Here is a 23,397-nt window from a genome sequence, read left to right on the forward strand (position 1 = left end):
CTGCCTCTATGGAGCAGCGCAGACGCTGCCACTCCTCCCCCACCCTGGGGCCATCAGCTGATTGGCGCAGGGAAGGAGAGGAGGAGGGGCAGGAAAGCACCACGCTGGGGAAAGAAGTAGGGAAGGGGGAAGCTTGGCTGCCGCAGGACCAAGCTTCTGCCTCCTGCCCCTGCAGGGGAGAGCGGTGGGGGGGTGGGGGGGCTGAGTGGGGCTGGGGGACGGGACTGCAGCAGGCAGCAGCGTGCCAGTCAAAATTGGCTTGCGTGCAGTGTTTGGCCGACCCCTGATCTAGCCCATAGCATTTATATAGCACTTAACATCTTCAAAGCACTGTACAAACACTAAGTGCTTTTACAGTAGATAAGTTTTACTTCCATTTTACAGATGCAGACCTACCCATACTTCAAGTTTTCCCTGTGGACTGCAGGTTTTCAGACCTTTCTATATAGGTCTGCAGGGAAACGATACCAGGCTAGAGAAATTCCCTGCTGATTAGCTGCCCTCCTCCATTAACCCTTGTGACAGGATAGCTTGCCCTGTGGGCTGGAGGACCTGGGGATAAACCAACCTGATTACAGAGTGAACCCCACCTGAGGGGAATCAGGCACTTCCCCATAAAGAGCAGAAGGTGACTGCAGTAATAGAATGAGAGCCAGGCTTAAGTGGTGATAAAACTCAGCTGGGAAAAGCTCTGGAGGGTGAGCTAGGCAGAAAGCCCAGGGATTAAGGCCAGCTCTCCAGGCAGGAAGGACTGGGAGGAGACCCTGATTAAGCAGGGAAGAGATGGATCACCAAGAGGAGACCTTAAAAGGCTGGATAGGAAGTGGCCAAGAGAAAACTGCAACTCAGATAAAGGAGCGGACCTAGTTGTTCAGCGCAGGGTGCTGGGCTGGAAGCTAGAGTACAGGGTGGGACTGGGTTCCCTATTGGCCCAAAAGAAGTGCCCTAGAGAGGTGGAAGGATTTTTGTTTGTGATAAAGAGATTTGTTTGGGACTGTTTGGAGGACGGTGGCCCTGGGAGGGGTGGCCTTAATATGGGGACCCATCCAGAGGGCTGAGCTACTGATGGAGAAACTGCCACAGCGCTGGAGTAACTGTCAGGGCTAGCCCAGCAAGTGAGCTGTTGTGTGATGTCTGGCCACGAGGGGGCCCCTAGCAGTGTGTGACCTTGGTTACATCTACCTCTGTGGAGAAAGCAGTTATTGGGCTGCTCTCGCTATAGGCAAACTAGGCAGCTGGGGTGGCCAGGCCAAACCTGACTGAGGTTGCTGCCACACTGAGCGCCAGGTTGCAATGCTACTCACTCAAATTTGCTTCCCCCATCACCCCGCTGCCCCTGTCATGGTGGAGGGGTGGCTGGGCCACACCTGAGTGAATGACACTGTGAGCTGGTGCTTGGCCCCTCCCCACTTCTACCACAAGCAGATTTGGCCACATTCACTGGGAATGTACCCGAACATGCTCTTCTATGGCAGGAACCTGGCCAACCACTCAGGGTGCGTGCCAGGCTGTGTAAGCCCCTGGCTGCAGAAACAATGGGCAGTGATGTCTTCTGACCATTATTTATCTGCACTTAGGTACTAATTATGGTTTCTAAAATATTAACCCAGTGTTGGTCCCTGCGGATCTGAGAGGAGTGGGAGGTGGTTTCACTTTCTATGTTTACCTTTATCTTTTTTTGGCACCATCTCCTTGCCGAGCATAGGCAGTTGGGGGATTTCTTTCATGTACTGAGGCAGATGAGGGTATTCTTTTCCATATTGCATGTGTGGCACCTCCTTGCCCATGTGCTGCATTGGAATGCCTTCTTTGCCCAGTGGCATGTGAGGTACTTGTTGTCCAAGGGCCTGATATTGCGGGAGTTGGGGTGGCAGCTGCTTGATCCCATAATAGATGCCCCCTTGAATGGCTCTCACTAGCTCTAGGTAAACTGTTACAGCCACTGCCAGCAGCTGCACGGAGGCTAGCAGCGCAGCCATGACCTGCAGAAGTAAAGACAAGGGGATAATTATTGCACATAAAAACACGCAAATAATATTGTCATGCCAGAAATCCGATATCTTAGCCAAAGCCCCTTGTTCTCTGCAGCAAGCTGGACCTAAATTCTGTAGCAAGAGCTCTGGATTCTGCATCATTGGTGAAAACATTTTTAGCAGCTTCATATGCACTTATAATAGGAAGATTATGTTCGGACATAAAAATGAATAATACACTCAATACAGCAGTCCCTGTGTTTGTTTATACTAAATCCGGTTTCTTTTACACCATTGCTGCTCCCATGCTTTCAGGTTTAACTGTGCCATGGGTGTTGGTATTGTAAATGCATATCTGCACTGCAGAAGTCGTTAGGGGAGCTGGAAGTTAGAGTAACTGGATATGGGATGCCCTGGGCTTTGTCACCTGGGCAGGTGGGGGAAGCAAATTAGGATTTGTGGGATAAGCGCACTAGTTGAATTCTCTTTACTAAAATAATCAGCAGTGAAAGAGTTAACTATGCTGATTGTTTAAGTTCTCTTTGTTAATACCCCATTGAGAGGAACCAGGGTGCTTCACCCCTCACAGAGCTTTTGTATTAAGCTATCTGTGAGCTCAGGCAGACCTCATTACATTGGCTACACTCAGTCCACGTGTCTGTTTTCTTCACGATAATGGGGGCTAGAAATGTAACTTAAAAGCTCAGATTCTGGAGCCGAAATCTGCATCACAGGGTGAATTCTGTGACTACAGCGTACACAGGGCCCTGATTCTATGTCTCAGTCCTTGTTCTTAGTTATAACTGAATGTCCAACCAGCTCACTTCCCTTCTGTATTGGCTGCGTTATTGGCGGGACATAGGGATTCAGAGAACTGGGAGTTTCCTAGGGAAGAACAGATATGGGGACCAGAGTAGGGTGTGGCCGTGGATGATTTGAGGCAGTGGGAAGAGTCTCTATAGGCTATGCTTTACTGGGTATTCTAGAATTTGCGGTTGGGCTGCTAGTGTCCAAATGTACACTGCAAACTTTGGGCCTGCTTCTGTCTTCCCTTACTTCCCCCAGGCCTCAGACTCAGCTCCAGGGAATGCTTTGAACAAGGAGGTTCCCACCGCTGGTAGCGAGGTGTCAAAATAGCTCTTCACCCTCCCCCCATCACATATGTGGAAGAAAGCGGAGGCATGGCCAGGGCAGAGTACTCTGGGTATTCTTGGCTGTGGAACAGCATCTAGGAGGCCATTACAGCCAAATGAAAATTAGGAGTCCAGCTACAGCTAGCTCCTTTACTTTACACCGAGGGCTGGGTGGGCCACTGGATGGCCTGAAAATACAGAGAAGTGCAAAGGCAGCTAAAGCCAGTTTCTTTCCCTCCCTCCTTCCCCTACCACCACCTCTCTGCAAAGTGCAGTTTGGGACCAACAGAGAATTGAGGTCCTTTTTGTCTTGGTGATGACAAAGTAAAGTGTACTGAGCAAGGCACTATGTCCATAATGAGACATATTTTGGGGCAGAGCAGTTTTGCCTTCTACCTGCTCAGGCCAGGTATATATGGAGTCTACCAGCTCCTGGACGCTGTGAAGGAGGGTCCTGCCTCATATGTATGGCTGCTACCACTAAGGCCCTGCCCCCTAGAGACTGGGGTTCCCTTGGTGGAGGGACCAGACCATGTGTGGCAGGACTCTCCATCTCAAAGGGGTGAGCTCCCCAGCTCAGCCATTAGTGGGCCAGGTCAGGCCAGAGCCTGCCAGGCTCAATGTGCATTGGGCCTGGGCTTCCACCCCAACAGGAGGAGGAAGGTCAGTGGTCCTACCCTGAAGATAGATTCTTCCAATGAAGTAGGGGGCAGTGCCCCTCCCCCAGCCCAAGGAGGGAAGATGGGAGGTTGAATAGACAGGCTTCCCCAGAAGCTGAGGGAAAGTGGGAATGGCCAGACTACTCCAGGGATAAGTCCTAGGGCAGGTCAGTGAGAGCAGAAGTGGGTGTGTGTGAATAAGGGGTCTCAGTTGGGGGAGGGAAGGATAAGGGTGGTTGGAGCCGAGGGCGGTGGGTACAGTGGTGGGGTGGGAGGGCTGCAGCAGTGGCTCCTGCTGCCACCTTAAAAATTGGGCCTGCGGTTCTTGTCTCCCCCTGACCCTGAGGTGATGGAAGTGGGTAGGGAGGTTAGGGATCAATGCAACTAAAGGAGTACTGGTGGGTACTCTGCACCTGAATGTGTTAAGCCTCCTGTGGGTCGCAGGAGCCTCCCACAACACACAGGGAGCAGGTCCAGCAGTGAAGTGGTTGTGCACTCCACCAGCTGCTCTGAACCCCTTCTCCAGGCCCTTCAGGCCCTCCCATGTCAGGGAGGGTGTAAGGAAAGTGGGACAAAGGCAACCGGACCAGCCACAGGGTAGGGAGACCTGGGGAGCAAAAGGAACCTAGGGAAGGATCAACCTGGGGCTGGGTTGCTCCTACTAGCTTCAGCCCCAAGCTCCTTAATTAGGATTAAATTGCTGGTACTAAATATATAAAACCCCAATTCAGTTGTTCATCCCTATTTAGCAAAACATTTGAGCACATGCTTAAGTCCCATTGACTTCAATGCAATTTTAGCACTTATTTAAATGCTTTGCTGAGTTGGGGCCTTAGGCTGTGATCTTGCACCCCTGAAGTCAGTGGTTGAGCTTCCATGATACCTCATGGAAAGCCTTGGAAAACCTTCAGTTGAGAGAGAGTGTTTTTGCCTCACTTTTTTTCTTATGGGATTTTATTAAGTCTTTTATCTACTTTGTGTAACATCATCCCTGGTTTTGTGGGATCTCAGCCATATGCACGGCAACCATTTATGAAATCAGAAGCAGAATTTCAATTTTTAGGTATGAATTTTGTACAATTCAGAAAAACGACAGTTTGCGCAGCTAACTAACGAAAGGGAGTTGCTCCATGTTTTCTTAATGAAAAGGTTTTTCCTTGAAAGATGGCCTCTTCAAAATTAAATTTTCACTAAAATTGTCAACATTGTTAAACTTTTTGTTTTTGTGAAAAATGTTGCCTTTTAATTTTTAAAATATTTTTATTGAATGTTTTGGTAAACAAAATTCTGATCACTTTCATAATGTTTTCTATAGCTTTAATTTTCTTTTAAAAATAATGAAACTTTTTGATAAAGCTATACATCGGTCCATTTGTATTTTTTTTTTAATTTTATTTCGAAGGATTGAAAATTGCTTGTGAAACTAGGTGGGGTTTGTTCCCCCTCTTCCCCCCCCAGTTTTTGACCAACTCTGTAAATAAGACCTTTTTATTCCATTACCCATTCTAAGAGTTTAGTGTTTGTCTCACACTCTCTTCTTTTTGAGAATATAGTGGGGAAATCAAAAACAACAAAAATAAGGATTAGGGTCTCAGAGGTCATGGGTCTTTTTCTGTTCACTTTTGGATTGGATCAAGGGTTGTTGTGTCAAGCCCTCTTTGGCTAACCCTTCCAAAGGAAGAATGGGCAGATATTGTATAGCAAGAAAGGTAGGCAGCAGCTAAACCAAGTCTATCCTGCCTGTGGCTCTCTTTTCTTTAATGATGCAATACCCCTAACTTTTTATTAGTTAGTTTAATTTTCAGCGGATCTTATTTTTGCATTCTTTGTTTTTGCTGCTTTGGGTAACTCACAATACTAAGTTGCTGGTATCTGTGCACATAGTAACAGTGTTCTTATAGCGTAGTCCTTTGTAGAGCTCTGTGTATTTTTTTTAAAGTATCCTCTCCTTTTCAGAAATGGGGAAACTGAGGCATGGAAAGTTGAAGTGACTTGCCCAAAGTCACCCAGTAGGTCAATGTACTAATGACCTATTCCTTTTTTTAAATTAAAAAAAAGATGCACCATTTCAGTGTTGGTATGTCTCTTGCACCTTCTCCTCTCATCCTTCCCACTCACCCCCCCGCCACACACACATGAAGCACATACAGGCGAAGTATGTCTCATCCCCCTTCCGTGACTCAATCACAAGAGGATAACAGACCACTGCGGCTGAAACTAGTGAAATTATTTATTCAGTTTGAGTAGTAGAGTTTTGTACTGAAGCTCCGGGGTTGATTTACTCACCATTCACATTGGGGTCATTACGTTTACTTCCCCCCAACACACCTTTTTTCCCCCTTCTATTGGACTCCATGGACCTGATCCAAAGCCCAATGAAATCAATAGAAAGATTCACCCAGAGACTTCAACAGGACCCATGACCTCTGAGACCCTAATCCTTATTTTTGTTGTTTTTGATTTCCCCACTATATTCTCAATATCCCATTTTGGTCCCTTTACTAACTCTTAGTGGTAATTAGCATACAGCTTTGACAACAACTAGATGAGGGGGAGGGGTGAACCTGTCTCAATGGGAAGGTGAAAGTCCCTCTCACTAAACATAACTTTTGTGTCCAACTTTCCCCACTTCCATCTCAAACCAAATATATTATCTGTATAAAAAGCAAAGTGATGCCCTGGCTTTGAAGGCACTGGCTAACTTGTGACTGACATTAAAAATTGGAATATGGGGGGCTTGGAGAACGGAGTAGTTAAATGGAAGCCTTGCCAACAACAAAAAATGACCATCTTGTTGGGAAATGGGGGGGGGGTAGTAGGTAAAATTCCTTTGGGTTTAATTTTTCTCTTGCAATGCACTGCTTTTGTGGTTTTCTTACAAGATGTGACTACTGTGTGCAGGTGAGAGGGATAGCAAATGAAGAGTAGACTGTATGGACAATAAAATACTTTTAACCCTCAACCCTAAGACTTTTTTTTTTTTTTTTTAATTGACCTCTATCTTTGCCAAACCTAATCCAATTCACCTGCAATTTCACAGACAAAGTATACCAGGATGGAAAGTCTGAGGCAAATCAGATGAAGCATATGGGAGATAAGAAGGATCCAAAAAATTAGGTGATCTCACACAATTTTTTTTTTTTTTGGCTCATCGGAACTCCAAAACAGTGTGGCTTAGAAACTTTGTCTTGGTACTCCCAAGTTTCACCTAATTTAAAAACGACTTGCTAACAAAATCAGACATAAGCATACAATAGTGTCACAGAATGCTTTTACTGAAAAATTGCTCACTTCTTCATTTTTACCATATAATTATAAAATCAACTGGAATATAAATATGGTACTTTACAGTTCAGTGTATACTAAATGACTTGTTTATACTGCTCTATAGTCTGTATGACATTTTAGTTTGTACTGGCTTCACTCGTGCTTTTTATGTAGACTGTTCTAAAACTAGGCCTCTGCGTACTCCCAGGAGTACCACCACTACTTTAACCTAGCTGTGTAAAGAATGCATAGGGTTACCATATTTTGAGTGTCCAAAAGGAGGACACTCCACGGGGCCCCGGCCCAGCCCCGCCCACGCCCCCACCCCAACTCCGCCCCTTCCCCAAAGTCCCCACCCCAACTCCGCCCCCTCCCCTGCTTCCCACGAACATTTGATTCGCGGGACGCCTGAAGCAGGTAAGGAGGGTGGGGGGAGGAGGTGCGGCCCAGCCTGGCCTCCCCGGCCTCTCCAGCCTGGGTTGGCTCGGGCACCCCCGGCCCGCCCAGCACTGCCAGTCCCCGGCCCGGCCCCCAGCTCAGCCGGCCCGACCCCCGGCTCAGCATTGCCGGCCAGGCCCCCGGCCCAGCCCCCGGCTCGGCACTGCTGGCCCCCTGGCTCGGCACCACCAACCACCGGCCCGGCCCTGGCCCAGCACCGCCGGCCCCGCATGTCCCGATTTTCCCGGACATGTCCGGCTTTTTGGGATTTCCCCCCGGACGGGGATTTGGAGCCCAAAAAGCTGGACACGTCCGGGAAAATCCGGACGTATGGTAACCCTAAGAATGCATGGAAGTACTGAAATTCATTCATGTGAGACTTGTGATGTGAAACCATTTATATGTGGTCTGTCTGGTGAGACTTTACTGTTAGAATGGAAACTGTGTTCAATTTCATCAGTCTTCTACTGAGATGTGACTTCCCTGCAACAGATATTTGTTTGAGAGAGACAATATGCAGCTAAATCTGAGAATCTCTGTGGGGTATTCAGTTTGACACTAGCTTTATACTGGCTTACTCTAACTTGCAATCACTGTCTGTGACACAGTGAAATAACAGCCTGGACAGGCTAATTTTAATTTTTCAGTAATAAAGAGTTGAAGAGGAACAATGTGGTGGGGCCCGATCCCTTTCTCTTTGAAGTCAATGGGTGTTTTGTGATGGACTTTTCAGTCCAAAGAGGATGAGAACTTTGTGGGTTGGAGCCCATCCTGCAAACTCTTATTTCTATGAATAGTTCCACTAAAGACAATAAACCTACTCACATGAGTAAGGGGTTTGCAAGCTTAGCCCTGGATTTTCATCTTTGGGAGGTCATACTGGTTATTGGAAATCCCATTGGTGGTCCACTTCCTTTATTTTTTTCCAGACAAAGCTCCTATTGATGTCCATGAGAATTTACCCAGTAGAAGGGCATCAGAATTAGGCCCTTAATTTATATTGGGTGGGAAAGAAGAGGTCATGGCAAACTGGGTTTGACATTAAATGTGTAATCCTGCCTCAAACTACTCCCTTTGACTTCAATGAGAGTGTTTTTCCCCCCCTCCAAGGGGAAAAGAAATACAAAAACCCATCAACCTGAAATACGTCAACTGATCAAAGTGTGGTGCTGTCTGCCTGTGCATCAGCATAGAACCGTTGTTCTGGCAAGCTGCCTAAACGCAGCAAGCAGCAGTTGGTGCATTCATCTACAGCCAGTTAGAAAACACTTTCATTGTTGTTTGTTACTCTTCACATTCAAAGGAAAATATACAAAAGTCAAGAAATCAACCACCACAAAAATCACTGAATAAATATGGGGGCAGGGAAAGGGGGGTAAAAAGAACAAATTAAATAATCAAAAGAAAACCATCATAAACCAATACTGAGTCCTGTAAATCATAACTAGCCAAGTTTTTAGATTGTACTTGTCCATTTTAAGAACCTAAGGAACATCAACAATCTACTTTCTATGTCTCCTCTTACTGCTTTAAATATATATGCTTTTAGCCAATCTTGATTGAATCAGAATATTTTGTGATGTGATGACAGATGACCTCTGCAGAGATCCTAAGTGGAGAAATTAATAGCTGGAAGAGGTTTAAAGGCTGAGTCAACAGTCGAGCAATTAACACTTGACAAACCAGGCCACCACACCCAGAAGCCTCAAGATCAAAAAATCTCTGGAAGAAAAACAATACTATTCTTTGTGCTGCACACCCCCCATGGCTTTGTTGCAGAGTGACTGCAGATACACGTACCCATAGCAGTTAAATCTAATCTAGCCCTTTCAACCTTGGCAGTATTGCTTTAACAATTATTTGGGGGCAGGGGTGGGTCCTCCAGAAGCAGCAAATAGAAAGCCACACAGGACTCTCAAGTACTTTTATGTGATCTTAGGTTGAAACCATTTATTGTTCTCTGTGACTCCCTATTACAATCCCATGGTGTTATGGGTCGCCTCCTTGTCATAAAATTTTGTCTCGCTCACTAATTTCTGAAACTGGCAAAACATAATACTGTCTGTTCATTTTCTCACTTCGATGGTGCACACAACGTGTTTTCTTACTTCTTGCCTTCCTGCTGCTTTACAGCCTTTTCTTTTAATAAAAGCAAAAGGTCTTGGAGATGAATTGGTGCCACCTACAGTATTTCCGTTTGCTGTGCTTTGATGATTCTGTCAAAAAAGGCAGCTTCTGTTTCTCTTATTTTTCTTTATGTTCTAACTTTACAACTCCTCAGAAACCCAAAGTCCCCAGCCGAGAGATACGTAAACAGTGTTTTAAAAAATAAAAAGTCTGTAAAATATTTTTCTTGAAAGTACCTCTCGTCTTTCAGACAATTTTTATTGGAAGGATATTTCCATTGGAAAGGAAGATTCCTGCCTTGTGCATACTTTCTCTACCTTAAGTCAAATATTAGAAGGAAGTGTCTCAATTCAGAAGACAAAACATGCTTTAGCAGCCCATCCAGATGGAAAATAGAGTAGGGAGGTTTAAATCTATTTCTCATCATTTTGTTGGGTTTTTTATTTTTACATTTTAATTCCTTTTTGTGGCATTTTGTTTGTTCACTTTAACCATGGTAGGATGTCCTCTTCTTTTTACAGAACATTGTTAAACACAGATGAGCTAGCTTTCTTAATTCTGAACAGAGTAGATATTATTTTCCATGCTATCTTTCTCCAAATAAATTAATGTCTTAATTTATGCTGCATATTTGTGTAGGGTTTTTTGTTTCAAAACTAAGTTTTGACAAATGCTTCTACACCTCATTTAATCTAGCTAATCTATGTACCAAATCAACAGCTGGTGTAAATTGAAAGTCAGTGGTTTATGTCAATTGACATCCCATGAAGATCTGGCTCCGTGTGTGGACCCCATCAAAGGAGTATCTGTATAATTTCTATAATGTCACCATTGCTGAATTACATTCATTTTGATACATCATCAAATATATCACCATTGCACTCCTTTATCATATCTCCCCGCTCCTCCCGTATAGACCCCTTCTGGAAATACCGCCTGAGTTTTGTATTTCTATTTGGCACAGCATTGAATGAGAACCATTTCTTTAGTATGCACTCGACTGATTAACGAGAAGGAACAGCATTTATTAGCGTTTATTTTCTTTTTTATTACCATAGCACCTAGGAGCCCTAGTCATCTAGCCTCATTGTGCTAGGTGCTGTACAAACCCAGAACGAAAAATTATCCCTGCCCCAATGATCTGACAATTTGTTAGTTGTGAAATGTTTCCTAAAAGACTCCATGCCCCATTGTCTATCAGCTGAGAGATGCCTTTTTCCTTTTGTCATCGGATATTATTTTAAAGACTTTCTCATGAGGTCCGGAAGCAAATATTGTTCTTAAATCTTCTTCATAACTATCTGACTGATTTTTTTGACTGGTGTTAATTGCATCATTCTGTGCCTCTTTAATAATGGCTGACTTTATAAATTTCGGAGGAATACAGCCAATGCACTTAGTCATTGGAGGCTACATTCATCCCTGAAGTCTTTGTAGTTACACCACTCCTGCTTAACATCAAAGACTGAAGATAGTGGCTAGAGCAGGCCTTAAACAAATCAACAGAAAATCTGTCAGGCGCAAGTGTTTCACCCAAGAAGAAATATTTAATCGTCTTATTTAACAGGTGTGTTACTGTAGCACTTTAGAAGTCCTAGTCATTGATTATTCTTCAACCTTGGAAGAAACTCCAGTGTTTTCTTTTGCAGGGGGACACCCAAAGTGGGTTGAGACTAGTTTATTAATTAGGTAAAGAGACTTAGTCAAATCTCAAATATTAACAGGCTTCATATGTTTTTTGTTGGTATAACTATAGCGCCTACGAGCCCTTGTCATGGACCAGGACCCCATTGTGCTAGGCGCTGTACAGGGGCGGCTCTATGTATTTTGCCACCCCAAGCATGGCAGTCAGGCAGCCTTCGGCGGCACGCCTGCAGGAGGTCCGCTGGTAACGTGGATTCGGCGGCATGCCTGCGGAAGGTCCGCCGATCTCGCGCCTTCAGCGTAACGGCTGCCGAATTGCCGCTGAAGCCGCGGGACCAGCAGACCTCCCGCAGGCATGCCGCCCTAGGCTGTCTCACTGCCGCCCTCACAGCAACCGGCAGGCCGCTCCCCGCGGCTTGCCACCCCAGGTACGCGCTTGCTGCGCTGGTGCCTGGAGCTGTCCCTGGCGCTGTACAAACATAACACAGAGACAATCCTAGGGATCCCTAATGAATGTTACAGAGGATCTACTTTACCAGGCTAAGGAAACAGATAGGTTACAGGGTACACTTACTGTCCCAATAGACCACATTTTCCTGATCTCTCTCTCTCTCTCTCCCCGCCCCCCCTTTTTTTTAAGGATCCTGTCATACTCCCATTGAAACCTGTGACAAAATTCCAATTGACTTCAACAGGAGAAAAATCAGGCTTTTAGGATACTTACACATGTGTAACTTTACATGTGAGTAGTCCCATTGAAGTTAACTGATACGACTAAAGTTTATTGTGACTGTAAGCATCTGCAGGTTTGGGCCTCTCAGAAGGCTTAAAAGGGACTGCAGCAGTCTTGTACTGGCCCTGAACAAAGGGTGAATTTCAGTCCAAAGGAAGATGTGCCAACAAAAAAATTACGTTTAAGAATTGAGAGAAAGGTAGTGTAGAGGAATTAACAGAGATTGCAGAGCTTTAACAGTTCTCTGCTTAGAATCAAGCTGCAATTTCACTTTTCCGCTCACTGGCTTAAGCTAAGAGTGACTGCTTTGGCCAACAACTGAGAACCTTCATCGTCTGTGGGATTGTACGCAGTCCATGTGTGTGGCTAGTAATATTGTTTCCAATGTAGGTTGTTGCTAAACTGGATGCAATAAACATCAACCTATACCGGTAGGGCATCAAAAAGGCAACATTTAAGAGCGGAAATGAGGCAAACTCATGATTGTTTTCAGTTGTCTTATTTAAACAAATGCAATATCCCTCTAGGAGCGTGTTATTTATTTTATTTTTTTAAAGTGTTGCATTAGGAGAAAAATACAAAGTTCTAGCCTGGGGCAGTGCCACTATGCTCTATAATTTAGACTTGAAAGGATTAGATTAAATTATTAATATTAGATTAATATTGATAATAGAGGAATTATTTATCTATTAACTGATTGAAAAAAGGTCAGCATCGTAATCATAATACGAGAGAGAGAAAGTTTAAAAACATAATATTTTGCAGTTGCAGACAGCTTTGTGTCTCGTCTATTCAGACAAGTCTTTGGGGCAGGGACTCTCTCTTACTATGTGTTTGAACAAGGGCACCTGGAGCTCAGTTGGGATTGGTGGGTCCTATGATAGTAATAATGAGGCTAAACTAGCCATAAGACACTAATGGGGAGAGGACAAAAGAGGAAGTTTAGGAATAAGACAGGGCCTCCGTCAGCATCTGTCACATCAGACTGGCTAACTACACAACTTATTCGTAAGAACAACCAGGATGGAGGTTTGCTTGAAGACACTTATACAATTTCAGATCAACTTATATAATTATAAAATATATATATATATATATATATATTACACCCACTGTACTTCAGCATCCCAAATCAACCTTCTAGAGTTGTTTCCATTCTACCCCGATGCACTCCTGTCCTTGTGTTTCTTCCCATTTCACCACTTTGCTCTTTATGACAAAAAGCTGCGTCTTGTCTTTTTATTTTTTTTTAACCCTTTTAGCTTTTATTTAGTTTCTTTCCTGATGCAAAGACTCTCAATAGCAGTCAGTTGCAAATTATTTACTTTTTGATATTTAGCAAAAATGGTGGTGAGGTGTTGCAATGTATTTGGGTTGGAATGAACCCTTATCATGATGAAATATGACTTTGTGAAATAAATGATCTTAATCCTCAAAAGAGAGTATGCCAAGTCATCCAGGGTAACTTGAGATTTTTGGGCTATTTTTCCTCCCAGTATTAAACAACACTGGGTCAATGTAGTATTGACATTGTAGTCATAAAATATTTTCACCTGAAAGTCACATGGTATATACATAGGGGGTTTTATTCATGTGTGTTTTATCTTGGGCATGCAAAATTGATTAACACAATGTTGTTGTAGAGTTTTCCTGGCTATTTTTTCTTGGCTCATTCCAGACATTTGGCTGAAGAAAGATAGACCAAAATTTTCAACTAAGTTTAACATTCGCTGAAGCCTCCTGTCACCATCTAGCTCTGGAAATTCTCTCAGCAAAGTTCAGGTAGAATACAGAACCAGAAATAGACATGGGGGGAATTGATATGGTAGTGGGTATAGCCTTAAAACACTTGTTTGCCAATATCATTGAGGGCCAAAATGGAAGGCTCTCATTTGTTCTCTGGGAGTCAAAAAACAAAATAATTATGGAAATGGCCCCTTTTGAGTGAAGGTTTGGCTTGAGTCTTACTGGATCTGATCCAATTTCTACCTCTGGTGTTAATTCAAAATTTATCCACAACTTAGTTAACTTGGGGTGAAATTCATCCCTATACGGAAGACCAACACAACTTCTATGCATCACCCAAATACCACTGGCCTGCTGGAGTGAATCTCAGCCTTCAAAGAGTCACTTCTTTGTTCTGTTAAAATTAGTGATTAAAAATCCCATTGACTTCAGTGGGGCCAGGTTTTGATCCTCTGTACGAATATCCATTCTTGAGGGGTGGGGTGGTGGCAGAATCTATAAAATAGCCAGACTATTACATTAAAAGCACATATGCACATCTAAGTTTTGACTATTGTTTTCTAAGAAACTCATGAGAAAACATGCATATGGATCCCATTTTCTGCAGAAGTTTGCTTGTTTTAAGCATTCAAGAAATCAATTGATCATACTTCAAAGGACTTTTTAGCTGGAAGTGGGAATGTAAACGTTCTGTTCATATCTTCACCGCATCTCAGTCAATGCTATCGGCCAACCCACTTCATACCTGAGGAAAAGACTACTTCTCTTTTGGCCTGCTAAGGAGCTCTGCTGGCCAAGCGTCAGCTCTGCAATCAGGCCTATAAATCTCAGAGATTTGTGCTTTGGAATTTCTCTTGCCCTTTGGATGAGGAAATGAGGGGGCTGCAGAGCTCCACCAGTACATAGGAAGCTCATTCAGTTTTATTCTCTAACACTGTTATACTTTTTTCCCATTTACACATTAATACAAATAAGCAGACACACATGGCTTTGGTATTTTGAGCAGTTTAATAATTATATCATCAGTTTCACCAGATAACATGACGTGGATAAGCTAGAATTTAGCCCTTTTTATAATTTAACCAAAGCAATCATGTACATTGTGGGGTTTGGCTATATGCTTTATTGTGCTTGATCTTTACCCAGCCGCAAAGAGTGGTGCGAGAAGACACGGCAGGATTCAGTGTTCTAAATGTGTTTTGTGTTAAACTCATCACAAGAGGCTTAAATTTTAACCATCAGTTGGAGCCTTTACTTTTGGTAATGTACTTTTAGTCAATTAAACGGGCCCTGAAGTGAATGCATTTGGAAAGAAGCATCTTTGGTGCCATGTTCTTTTCACGTTGATACTGTGTAGTTGAGCGTCAAGAAAAACCGAGCACAGCCTTCTCCTTTGAAGGTTACTAAGCTTTAAAATGTACATCTATGACTTTGCCTGACTGCCCCCTGCCAGAGCGCACACATTAGAAATGGGTGGAGGTGACAGCATCCAGATCCAGAAAAGCTGAAGCTCGTTACTTGAGATATAATCTAAACTTCAACAGCTGCTATCTCTGAATTCAGATACAGCACTCTGAACTGAAATGCCACAAATGTTGTTAGCTTTCCATTCTCTTAAGACTTCACTATTCTTCATTCTCTTCACTAGTGTTTTTGGAGATGGAAGGGGGGGAGGGATGGGCGAGAGAATAAGATTGTGGCCCAGTCACACATTGGCCTATGAGTGAAATGTAGTTTAGCCTTGTGCTCAGGACACTGCCTCTGAGAGGAGAGAAGACAACTGGTTGACTTGCCACTGAACCCCTAAGCACAGAGTGAGACCTCAAGAAAGTACCACAGGAGGATTTTATCAAACATCTGTGCACACTCTATCAGTGACAAGTTAAACAATGGATTAACCATTCTAGCTTCAAGGATCCAGCAAGATACAGACACACCAGTGATGCAATGAAAAACATCGCATGCAATTTGAGATTAATTTTTTTTACTTCTCTGTTCTAGAACAATCGTGTAAGAACGCAGTTGAGGAGGTACAATGTCAGCTGGAACTTATTTGATGTTTCTTCTTAGTCAGGCTGCCTGATCTCCTGCATACCTCTCCTGCTCCAGATAGAGTCTATATGGTCAGACTTACCTCCTTCCTGGGGCCTGGGCTATTGATAACTCAGGTTTAGGATTACATTCAATTACAGGATCTCACAGTCAAAGGCTCATGGGGCCTGTACTTCCCTGCGAATGACGTCATGCTCCTCCTTGAGACTCAGGAAGAGAGGCTGCCCTGCCATCCCTTTCCCAAAGACCATGAAAATTGGGTCAATACTAAACCCGCTTTGCAACTCCCTAGGGAAAGAAAAATTGCGGGCTTCTCAACAGATATATTGTCAGATATATTGCAGGGCCTGCCTGGCAGTACTTTTAGGTGCTTGCTTTTATCTGTTGTGAGGAAAGACTGGTCAGGGTACTAGCCTAGGACTTGGGAAACCTAGATTCACTTCTTCACTCTGTCACAGACTCCCTTGATGACTTTTTGCACAAGTCACTTACACTCTCTCTGCCTCAGTTCTCTGTCTGCAAAATGGGGGTAATAGCACTGCCCTATCTCAGCGGGGAGTTGAGGATAAAAACATTACAGATTGTGAGGTACTCTGATATTATGGTTGTAGGGGCCATACAAGTACTTAGGTATCTAATCTGTCTTTTCTATCTCTACCATGCTCCTGACCATGGAGGCTGTTTTATTATTAAGGTTGTAATTTAGTCATGGAGGTCACGGAATCAGTGACTTCCAAAGACCTCCGTGACTTCAACCAGGACCAGCAGGGAGCTGCAGGGGCCCCTGCCGTCAGCAGAGGCTGGAAGGCGCATTGCCACCACAGGTGGCAGGGGGGAGCCGCGCAGCTTCCCGCCACCGCGGGCAGCAGGAGGGATCCCAGCAGCTTGGAGCCACCAGCGGAGGGGGACCCTGGAGCTCCCAGCCCCCCCTTTTTCCCCCTCCCTCCCCCTGCCGCCCAGGCTACCCATTTTATCATGGGTATTTTTAGTAAAAATCACGGACAGGTCACAGGCTTCTGTGAATTTTTCATTATTGCCCGTGACCTGTCCGTGACTTTTTTACTAAAAATATCCATGACAAAAACTTAGCCTTAATTATTATACAGAGAAGAGAAACTGGTGTGAGTAATAAACACCTCAAAATGCTGTGTTTCCTCTCTTAGATTTCTCAGTTGAGACCTTCCATAGATGACAAAGTCCCCATGAACTTCCAGCCTTTTAAGCAAAAATGCACACTGAGCAAAAACCAATCAATCTTGTTGACTAGGCATTTTCACTCAGGTTCTTCTCAGGTTTATGAAAACACAAGAGACTAAAATACATTTGTTAGGAAGATGAGCACTTCAGACAAACAATATTTATGAAGCCTGGAAGGGAATGAGAACTGTAAAGTCCCCCATGCAGGTTGTCTAAATAAAATCAGATGGATCTGTCTTTAGGGAAACCTATATTGGATCTGTTTTTTCTCATGCTAGGTACTGTATTTACTCCACTGTTTGGATTTGGTCTCTCTGTGTATATCGTAATATCTAAAACCATGTGCTTGTATCATTTATTCCACTTTATTTAGATACTTTGTTCATTCAAATAAGAAACTGGTGTCCATTATGGTAATTAGATACTATATTACTTTTTCTATTCTTGGTGCTAGGGCCAACAGAAAACTACTCTATCAACTTAGTTTAAACTCCAATATAATCACACTCCCACACCTTTAATAACAATATTGCTTTGTAATCCTCATGACTGTTTGGCTTCCCAGTCTAGGACACTGTGAAAAGATGGAATAATACTTCACAACTAATGGAATGCATTTCTTTGTCATGACATTACAGTTAATCCTGAACTGGATCAGTATTGTGTGTGTTGGAGCAACCTCAACTTGGCTTAGCATTGAAAGGCTTGTATAAGACACCTCTTAACTCCAATTTAAAAACTACCAGAACAACTTCTTGTCTTTTTCAGTAGAAATGTGCCAATCAGGATTTTTTTTTTTTCCTTTTCTTTTCCTTTCCAGAAACAGTCAATTCCTAGAAAAATGTGCAGTTCTATTAGAAGAAAAAAATAAAAGTATAATAGTAATAGTGAAATTTCACCAGGATCTCAACTCCTATAAGTCAGAGTCAGAAAATAGCTATAGAGTCTGATTCTTGTCTGAGTGGTGTAAATGAAAAGAAACTCTATTGATGTCAATGGAACTATGTCTGTGTAAAAACTAACATAAGAATGGCCATACTGTGTCAGACCAATGGTCCATGCAATATCCTGTCTTCCAACAGTGGCCAGTGCCAGATGCTTCAGAGGGAATGAACAGAACAGGGCAATTATTGAGTGATCTATTTAGTCCACTACCAGCTTCTGGTAGTCAGAGGCTTAGGGACACCCAGAGCATTTGGTTGCATCCCTGACTATTTTGGATAATAGATATTGATGGACCTATCCTCCGCGAACCTATCCACCTCTTTTCTGAACCTCGTTATATTTTTACCCTTCACAACACCTCCCGGCAAACAAGTTCCATGAGTTGACTGTGTATCGTGTGAAGAAATACTTCCTTTTGTTTGTTTTAAAACTGCTCCTTATTAATTTCATCCGGTGACCCTTAATTCTTGTGTTCTGTGAAATAACACTTCCCTATTCACTTTCTTCGCACCAATCACGATTTTCTAGATGTGTATCATATCTCCCCTTAGTCGTCTCTTTTCTAAGATAAACAGTCTCAGCCCACGTCTACACTACAAACTTATGTTGGTATAACTGTCGCTCATGGGTGTGGAAAATCCATACCTCCGAGCGACACAGTTATACCGACCGAACTCTCTGTAGACAACGCTATGTCGATGGGAGAGCTTCACCTTCACACGAGGCAGTAGCTATGTTAAAAGGTGGAGTTCCTGTGCCAATGGGAGAAGCTCTCCTGTCTGCGTAGTGTTTTAACTAAGCACCACAGCTATGTAGCTGCACCAGTGTCGTTGTGCCATTGCAGCACTGTAAGTGTAGACAAGCCCAGAGTCTTTTAATCTCTCCTCATATGACAGCTGTTCCATACCCCTAATCATTTTTGTTGCCCTTTTCTGTCCCTTTTCCAATTCTAATATAACTTTTTTTGAGTGGGTGTCAAGAACTGCATGCGGTATTCAAGATGCGGGTTTACCATGGATTTATGTAGTGGCACTATGATATTTTCTGTTTTATTATCTATCCCTTTCCTAATGGTTCTTAATGGTGTAACTGAAAGGCTGATCGGGCCCATTGTTTGACGTTATCTAGCCCATCCATTTGGGGAACAATTCTGGATTGTTCCCTATGGTACTTTTTTTTTTTTTTTAAGTGTGGTGGCGAGTCTGGATTTAAATGTTTCAAGGGATGAGGCTTCCATCACAACTCAGATTTGTCTGGCGGGAATTATTCCACTGTTCCTTTAAAAATGTGTGAAATGGTCTTTAGGGGGAGTGAGTTAAACTTTATTTTTAAACACAGAAGAGCCTGACATACAGTAACAAGTACAATTCTGCTGTGGAAAAGGGTGGGAGATGGGATTTGGCTACAATGTGCAGGGAGGCCACATCTTTTGCACACACTGACATTCTGCTGCAAGTAGGTTTGCTGCGCTCCAGCATGCAGGAGGCCGGAGAATGGATTCTGCAGTCTCTGTGGCTACAGCAATACAATGTTATTTCTTTCCTCTCCACCCCTGCCCTTCCGGAGAGTGGCCAGTCTCCTGCGTTATAGGGCTGTGAGGCTGCTGTATTGGCTGTGGATTAGTTGTGCTGCCACTCTGTAGTTTGGGAAAGGATTCCTTCCACCCACAAGTATCCGGGGGTAGCCATGTTAGTCTGTATGCACAAAAAACAAGGAGTCCAGTGACTCCTTAAAGACTAACAGATTTATTTGGGCATAAGCTTTCAGAATTATAGAAATTCTCACTCCATGCATCTGAAGAAGTGAGGTTTTTACCCATGAAAGCTTATGCCCAAATAAATCTGTTAGTCTTTAAGGTGCCACTGGACTCCTTGTTGTTACTGATCCCTGTGGGTGGAAGAACAAGGGCTGTGCACTGGTTCTAGTCTTTGGCCCTATATGATTAACAATTTGATAGCACTACTATATGAAACAACTGCTAAAATGCACAAAAATCCTCTTCCTGGTAACAATGGAATAGAAATCTTAAGGAAACCGTTTTTTATTCCTGTAGACAAGTCAGTGAATGGACTGAACAGAGACATTGGGTTTATGGTTTATTACAACAACCCACTAACTCCCTCTTTTTGTCATGACTGCAAGGGTGTTAATGGACCACTCCACCTTGAATGGTCCCATAATATGTGCTAACTACTTATGCTAAACAATCTGTTCCATCTTGCATTTTTGCTGTGATGGCAGGAGTCGATTCTCAGGCCTAAAGAAGAGCTGCTGTATGTAAACTGGAAAGCTTGTCTCTCACCAACAGAAGTTGGTCCAATCAAAGATATTATCCTCACCCACCTTGTCTGTGTTTGAATGGTTCTAATTTAAACACAGTTCACTTGATGGTAACAAAGTCACATGCTGCTTTATATCTAATCTCACAGTAAATGCTCTATGCCGGGCAGTTTAGGGACAAACCACTACATTAGTCAATATTATTTATGTCACACTTATTTGGAGTTATTAGCTTCCTTGCTGCAGCCTCTTTTTTTTTTTTTTTTTTAGACAGGCAAGTTTTAAAAAAAGTCAAATCCAATCTTTTAATTTTGCAGATGCAAATGAGGTCATACAGTCATCTTAACTGTTGGAGTGAATCTACAGCTGTGAGAGTTCATCCTCACTTGTAACCCCCTTTCCCCCACAAACACAAACAAACAAACAAACAAGTCCATTTTCAGGACAATTTAAAAATCAGGCCCATTGAACTGCAAATATTGTGGAAGTTTATTTGGAAACATGTTGATTATCTCTGCATTTATTTAAAATGTGGCAGGTATTGTGGGAAGATGGTGGCAGATTCAAATTTATATGGAGTGATTTTTTTGGATCAATATTAGGAAAAAGATTATATTCTCCTGGGATTGCTGTTGGAAATACACAAGAGGTTAACTGAACTAGCCACTAGGTGGCACCAGTGATCTATTCAAATACACCAATGTCAGATTTTTAACTAACATGGGAAATATTTGATATCAAATACATCTTATGGCAAGTGTATTGGTGATACTAATTTTCTTCCTAACATTTGTTGGGGCACAATTGCATTATGATAGATTGTGGGAGCCAGAAGCAGTAACTCCCCTGATGACAAGATAGTTGTATCTTGAAAACTTAGCATCCCTTTGATAGCAGAAATCTTTGACCCTGAATAAGGTTTAAGAAACAAATATTTCAGTCTGCTCCATAGTTTGTTGCAGACATTTTTAATCTGTGGAAGTGAACAGAGCAGGCCCCACTGGACTTCTGCATTAACAATGCTCCTCTCTTCCTTTTTTCCCCAGTTTCATTTATTTTAACATCTGTTTTGTTTTGCTCAGTCTATTTTGTTTAGGCAAAATGGCAAGACATAATTTCTTTCAGAAGTGGTCATGTTTCAATCATGTTGGAAATCAAAATTGTAGACCACAGTAGCTGTGAGCCACTATTGCTCGGAGCATGGTCTAACCCACACATCTTTCTCTGCTTCTTGCTAGAGATGGCTCAAAGCCCAACCTGTGAAATTTAACCCTTTCAAATTTAGTGCAGAACGGATTATTTGAAATCTGTCAATCCGGTTCCTATCCATATTGAGTCATGCCTCAGAAGAGCATTTGTCCTTATAAGATTTAAACCCCCCAAGTGATGGAAAGCTTGAGACTTTTGGTTTTGTTGTGTATGAGCCCTGATTTGACCTCACATCCTGTAAGGAGAGTGTGTACGCTCCCTACCCTCTCCTACCTTGGCAAGGTTACACACTATCCTGATCTCCGAGACATGTTCTGCTCCATAACAACATGTATTTTAGTTCAGGTTACTCTGCTGTTAAACCTAGAGGCAAGGTCCTCCCTATCTAGCTAAAGAGTGAGGAGAAAGGGGAAATAACAGGAAAAGGGACTGTTAAGACAGGAATACCTGGAGAGGGTTTCTGTCCTTATCTGTACACCATTAATGAGTAAGTGGGCAGCTAAGTACTGTGGTCTAGAGCCAGCCTGAGCAGACACTTGATCCTAGGTACAGTGAGAGAGAGCAGGGGGAAGAAAGTCAAGTGCCAGATAAGTCACAAAGGGATTATTTTTCCTAATTATTTTATCCCACACAGGGCTTTTTTCTGTTTACCATTCCTTTTGACAAACAGATGATTGTACCTCCCCAAAGTGCAGCATGACCCAGTTCATGGACTATTTTGATCCCAGTTTTTCTGACTGGAAATTTCCTGAGGGCCTGGATAGACTCACTTTTGTTCCTTGCAGCAAGAACCCCAAACTAACAAAGAGCTGCTGCTGCTGTGGTAGTCCCATTCCTCTGAGCGACCATAGCTGGGCAGTCACCATGCTGCCTGGCACAATTTGAACACAGACCTGAGCCCAACTTAATCCTGATACAGACCCAAATGTGTGTGTGTGTCTCTCTCTCTCTCTCTCTAATTAATACCTGGTACTCTGGACTGAGGCTTTTGGGGAAATCTCTCCAGTGAGGGTTTGGAGTTAGTAACCATTGGTGGAATAAATGGAACCAGGGCATCTAGAAACCATGACATGTAATTGAAAAATAGCTTCTACAGCTGCCCTTTGCTTTCTCCATCCTCTTGGCAGTTCTAATGGCTTAGGCTGGAGTGAGTTGGAGCAATAAATAAATCTTCTCCCTGGTCTGTATTCACCTAGAGCCAAAGCAAGACAAGGGGATGTGCTACAGATGAAGAGTAACCAAGTCAGAAAAAGAGAGCGATTTAGTTTCTCCTCATGAAAATGTCTTTAAACATATTCAATTTTCCCTCTGTTTCAATTTCCCTCACACTAGAGCAGTAGCACACAAATACACAGCTCCTCCCTCTGACTGAGCACTAAGGATCAGATTTTCAAAGGAATGAAGATACCTAAAGCTGCAAATAGGTGCCTCCTGGGATTTTCAAAAGCACCATTGGGAGTTAGGCACATATAAAAATCCCAGGAGGCACCTAAGCAAGCTAAGCACCTGTCTACATCTTTAGGAACTTGAATAAATTTGAAAATCTGGCCTTAAGTGTAATGTTGACGGACTACATCATGCTACAACTGTATGTTCATTTTTAGATAGACAAAAGTTACGATGTATGTGAGAATGAAAACATGAAGGGAAAGGCTCTTCATAAGATGAAATGATCCCCCTCACAAAGATTCAGCTTACACCAGGTACCTACCGTCTCTTATCTTTATTATTTGCCCTAGTAAAAACTTTAGAGGCATCTGAGTGTTGCAATTCAGTTCCAGGGCAAGCCCATCCTCAGTGATGGCTTATCTGGAGGTATCTTATTGTTGTCTCTGGGACTACTGCTTCAGTGGTCCTGAAATAATCTATCCAGCAGCATTGTATTTCATAATTCCTAAGAGGACAAAGACTGTTCTAGGAAGTTCTGAAGATATATCCCTCATTCCATTTGGTGGAAATCTGGTAGATTCCAAAAGCAAAAATTAGCTCACTGT

General features: G+C 43.1%; 1 protein-coding gene across 3 annotated transcripts in view; it reads right to left on the reverse strand.

The window, feature by feature from the left end:
- The window catches only part of COL8A1 (collagen type VIII alpha 1 chain), a 114,845-nt gene that overhangs the window by 5,455 nt on the left and 85,993 nt on the right, over positions 1-23,397 (reverse strand). For all 3 annotated transcript variants that reach the window (XM_034789814.1, XM_034789825.1, XM_034789835.1), the window contains one exon: positions 1,667-1,982. In XM_034789814.1, coding sequence (XP_034645705.1) covers positions 1,667-1,979 — 313 coding nt within the window. In that variant the 5' untranslated portion in view covers positions 1,980-1,982. The remainder of the gene's footprint in view (positions 1-1,666; positions 1,983-23,397) is intronic.

The sequence above is a fragment of the Trachemys scripta genome, chromosome 1 (assembly GCF_013100865.1).
Source record: "Trachemys scripta elegans isolate TJP31775 chromosome 1, CAS_Tse_1.0, whole genome shotgun sequence".
Lineage (NCBI taxonomy): Eukaryota > Metazoa > Chordata > Testudines > Emydidae > Trachemys > Trachemys scripta.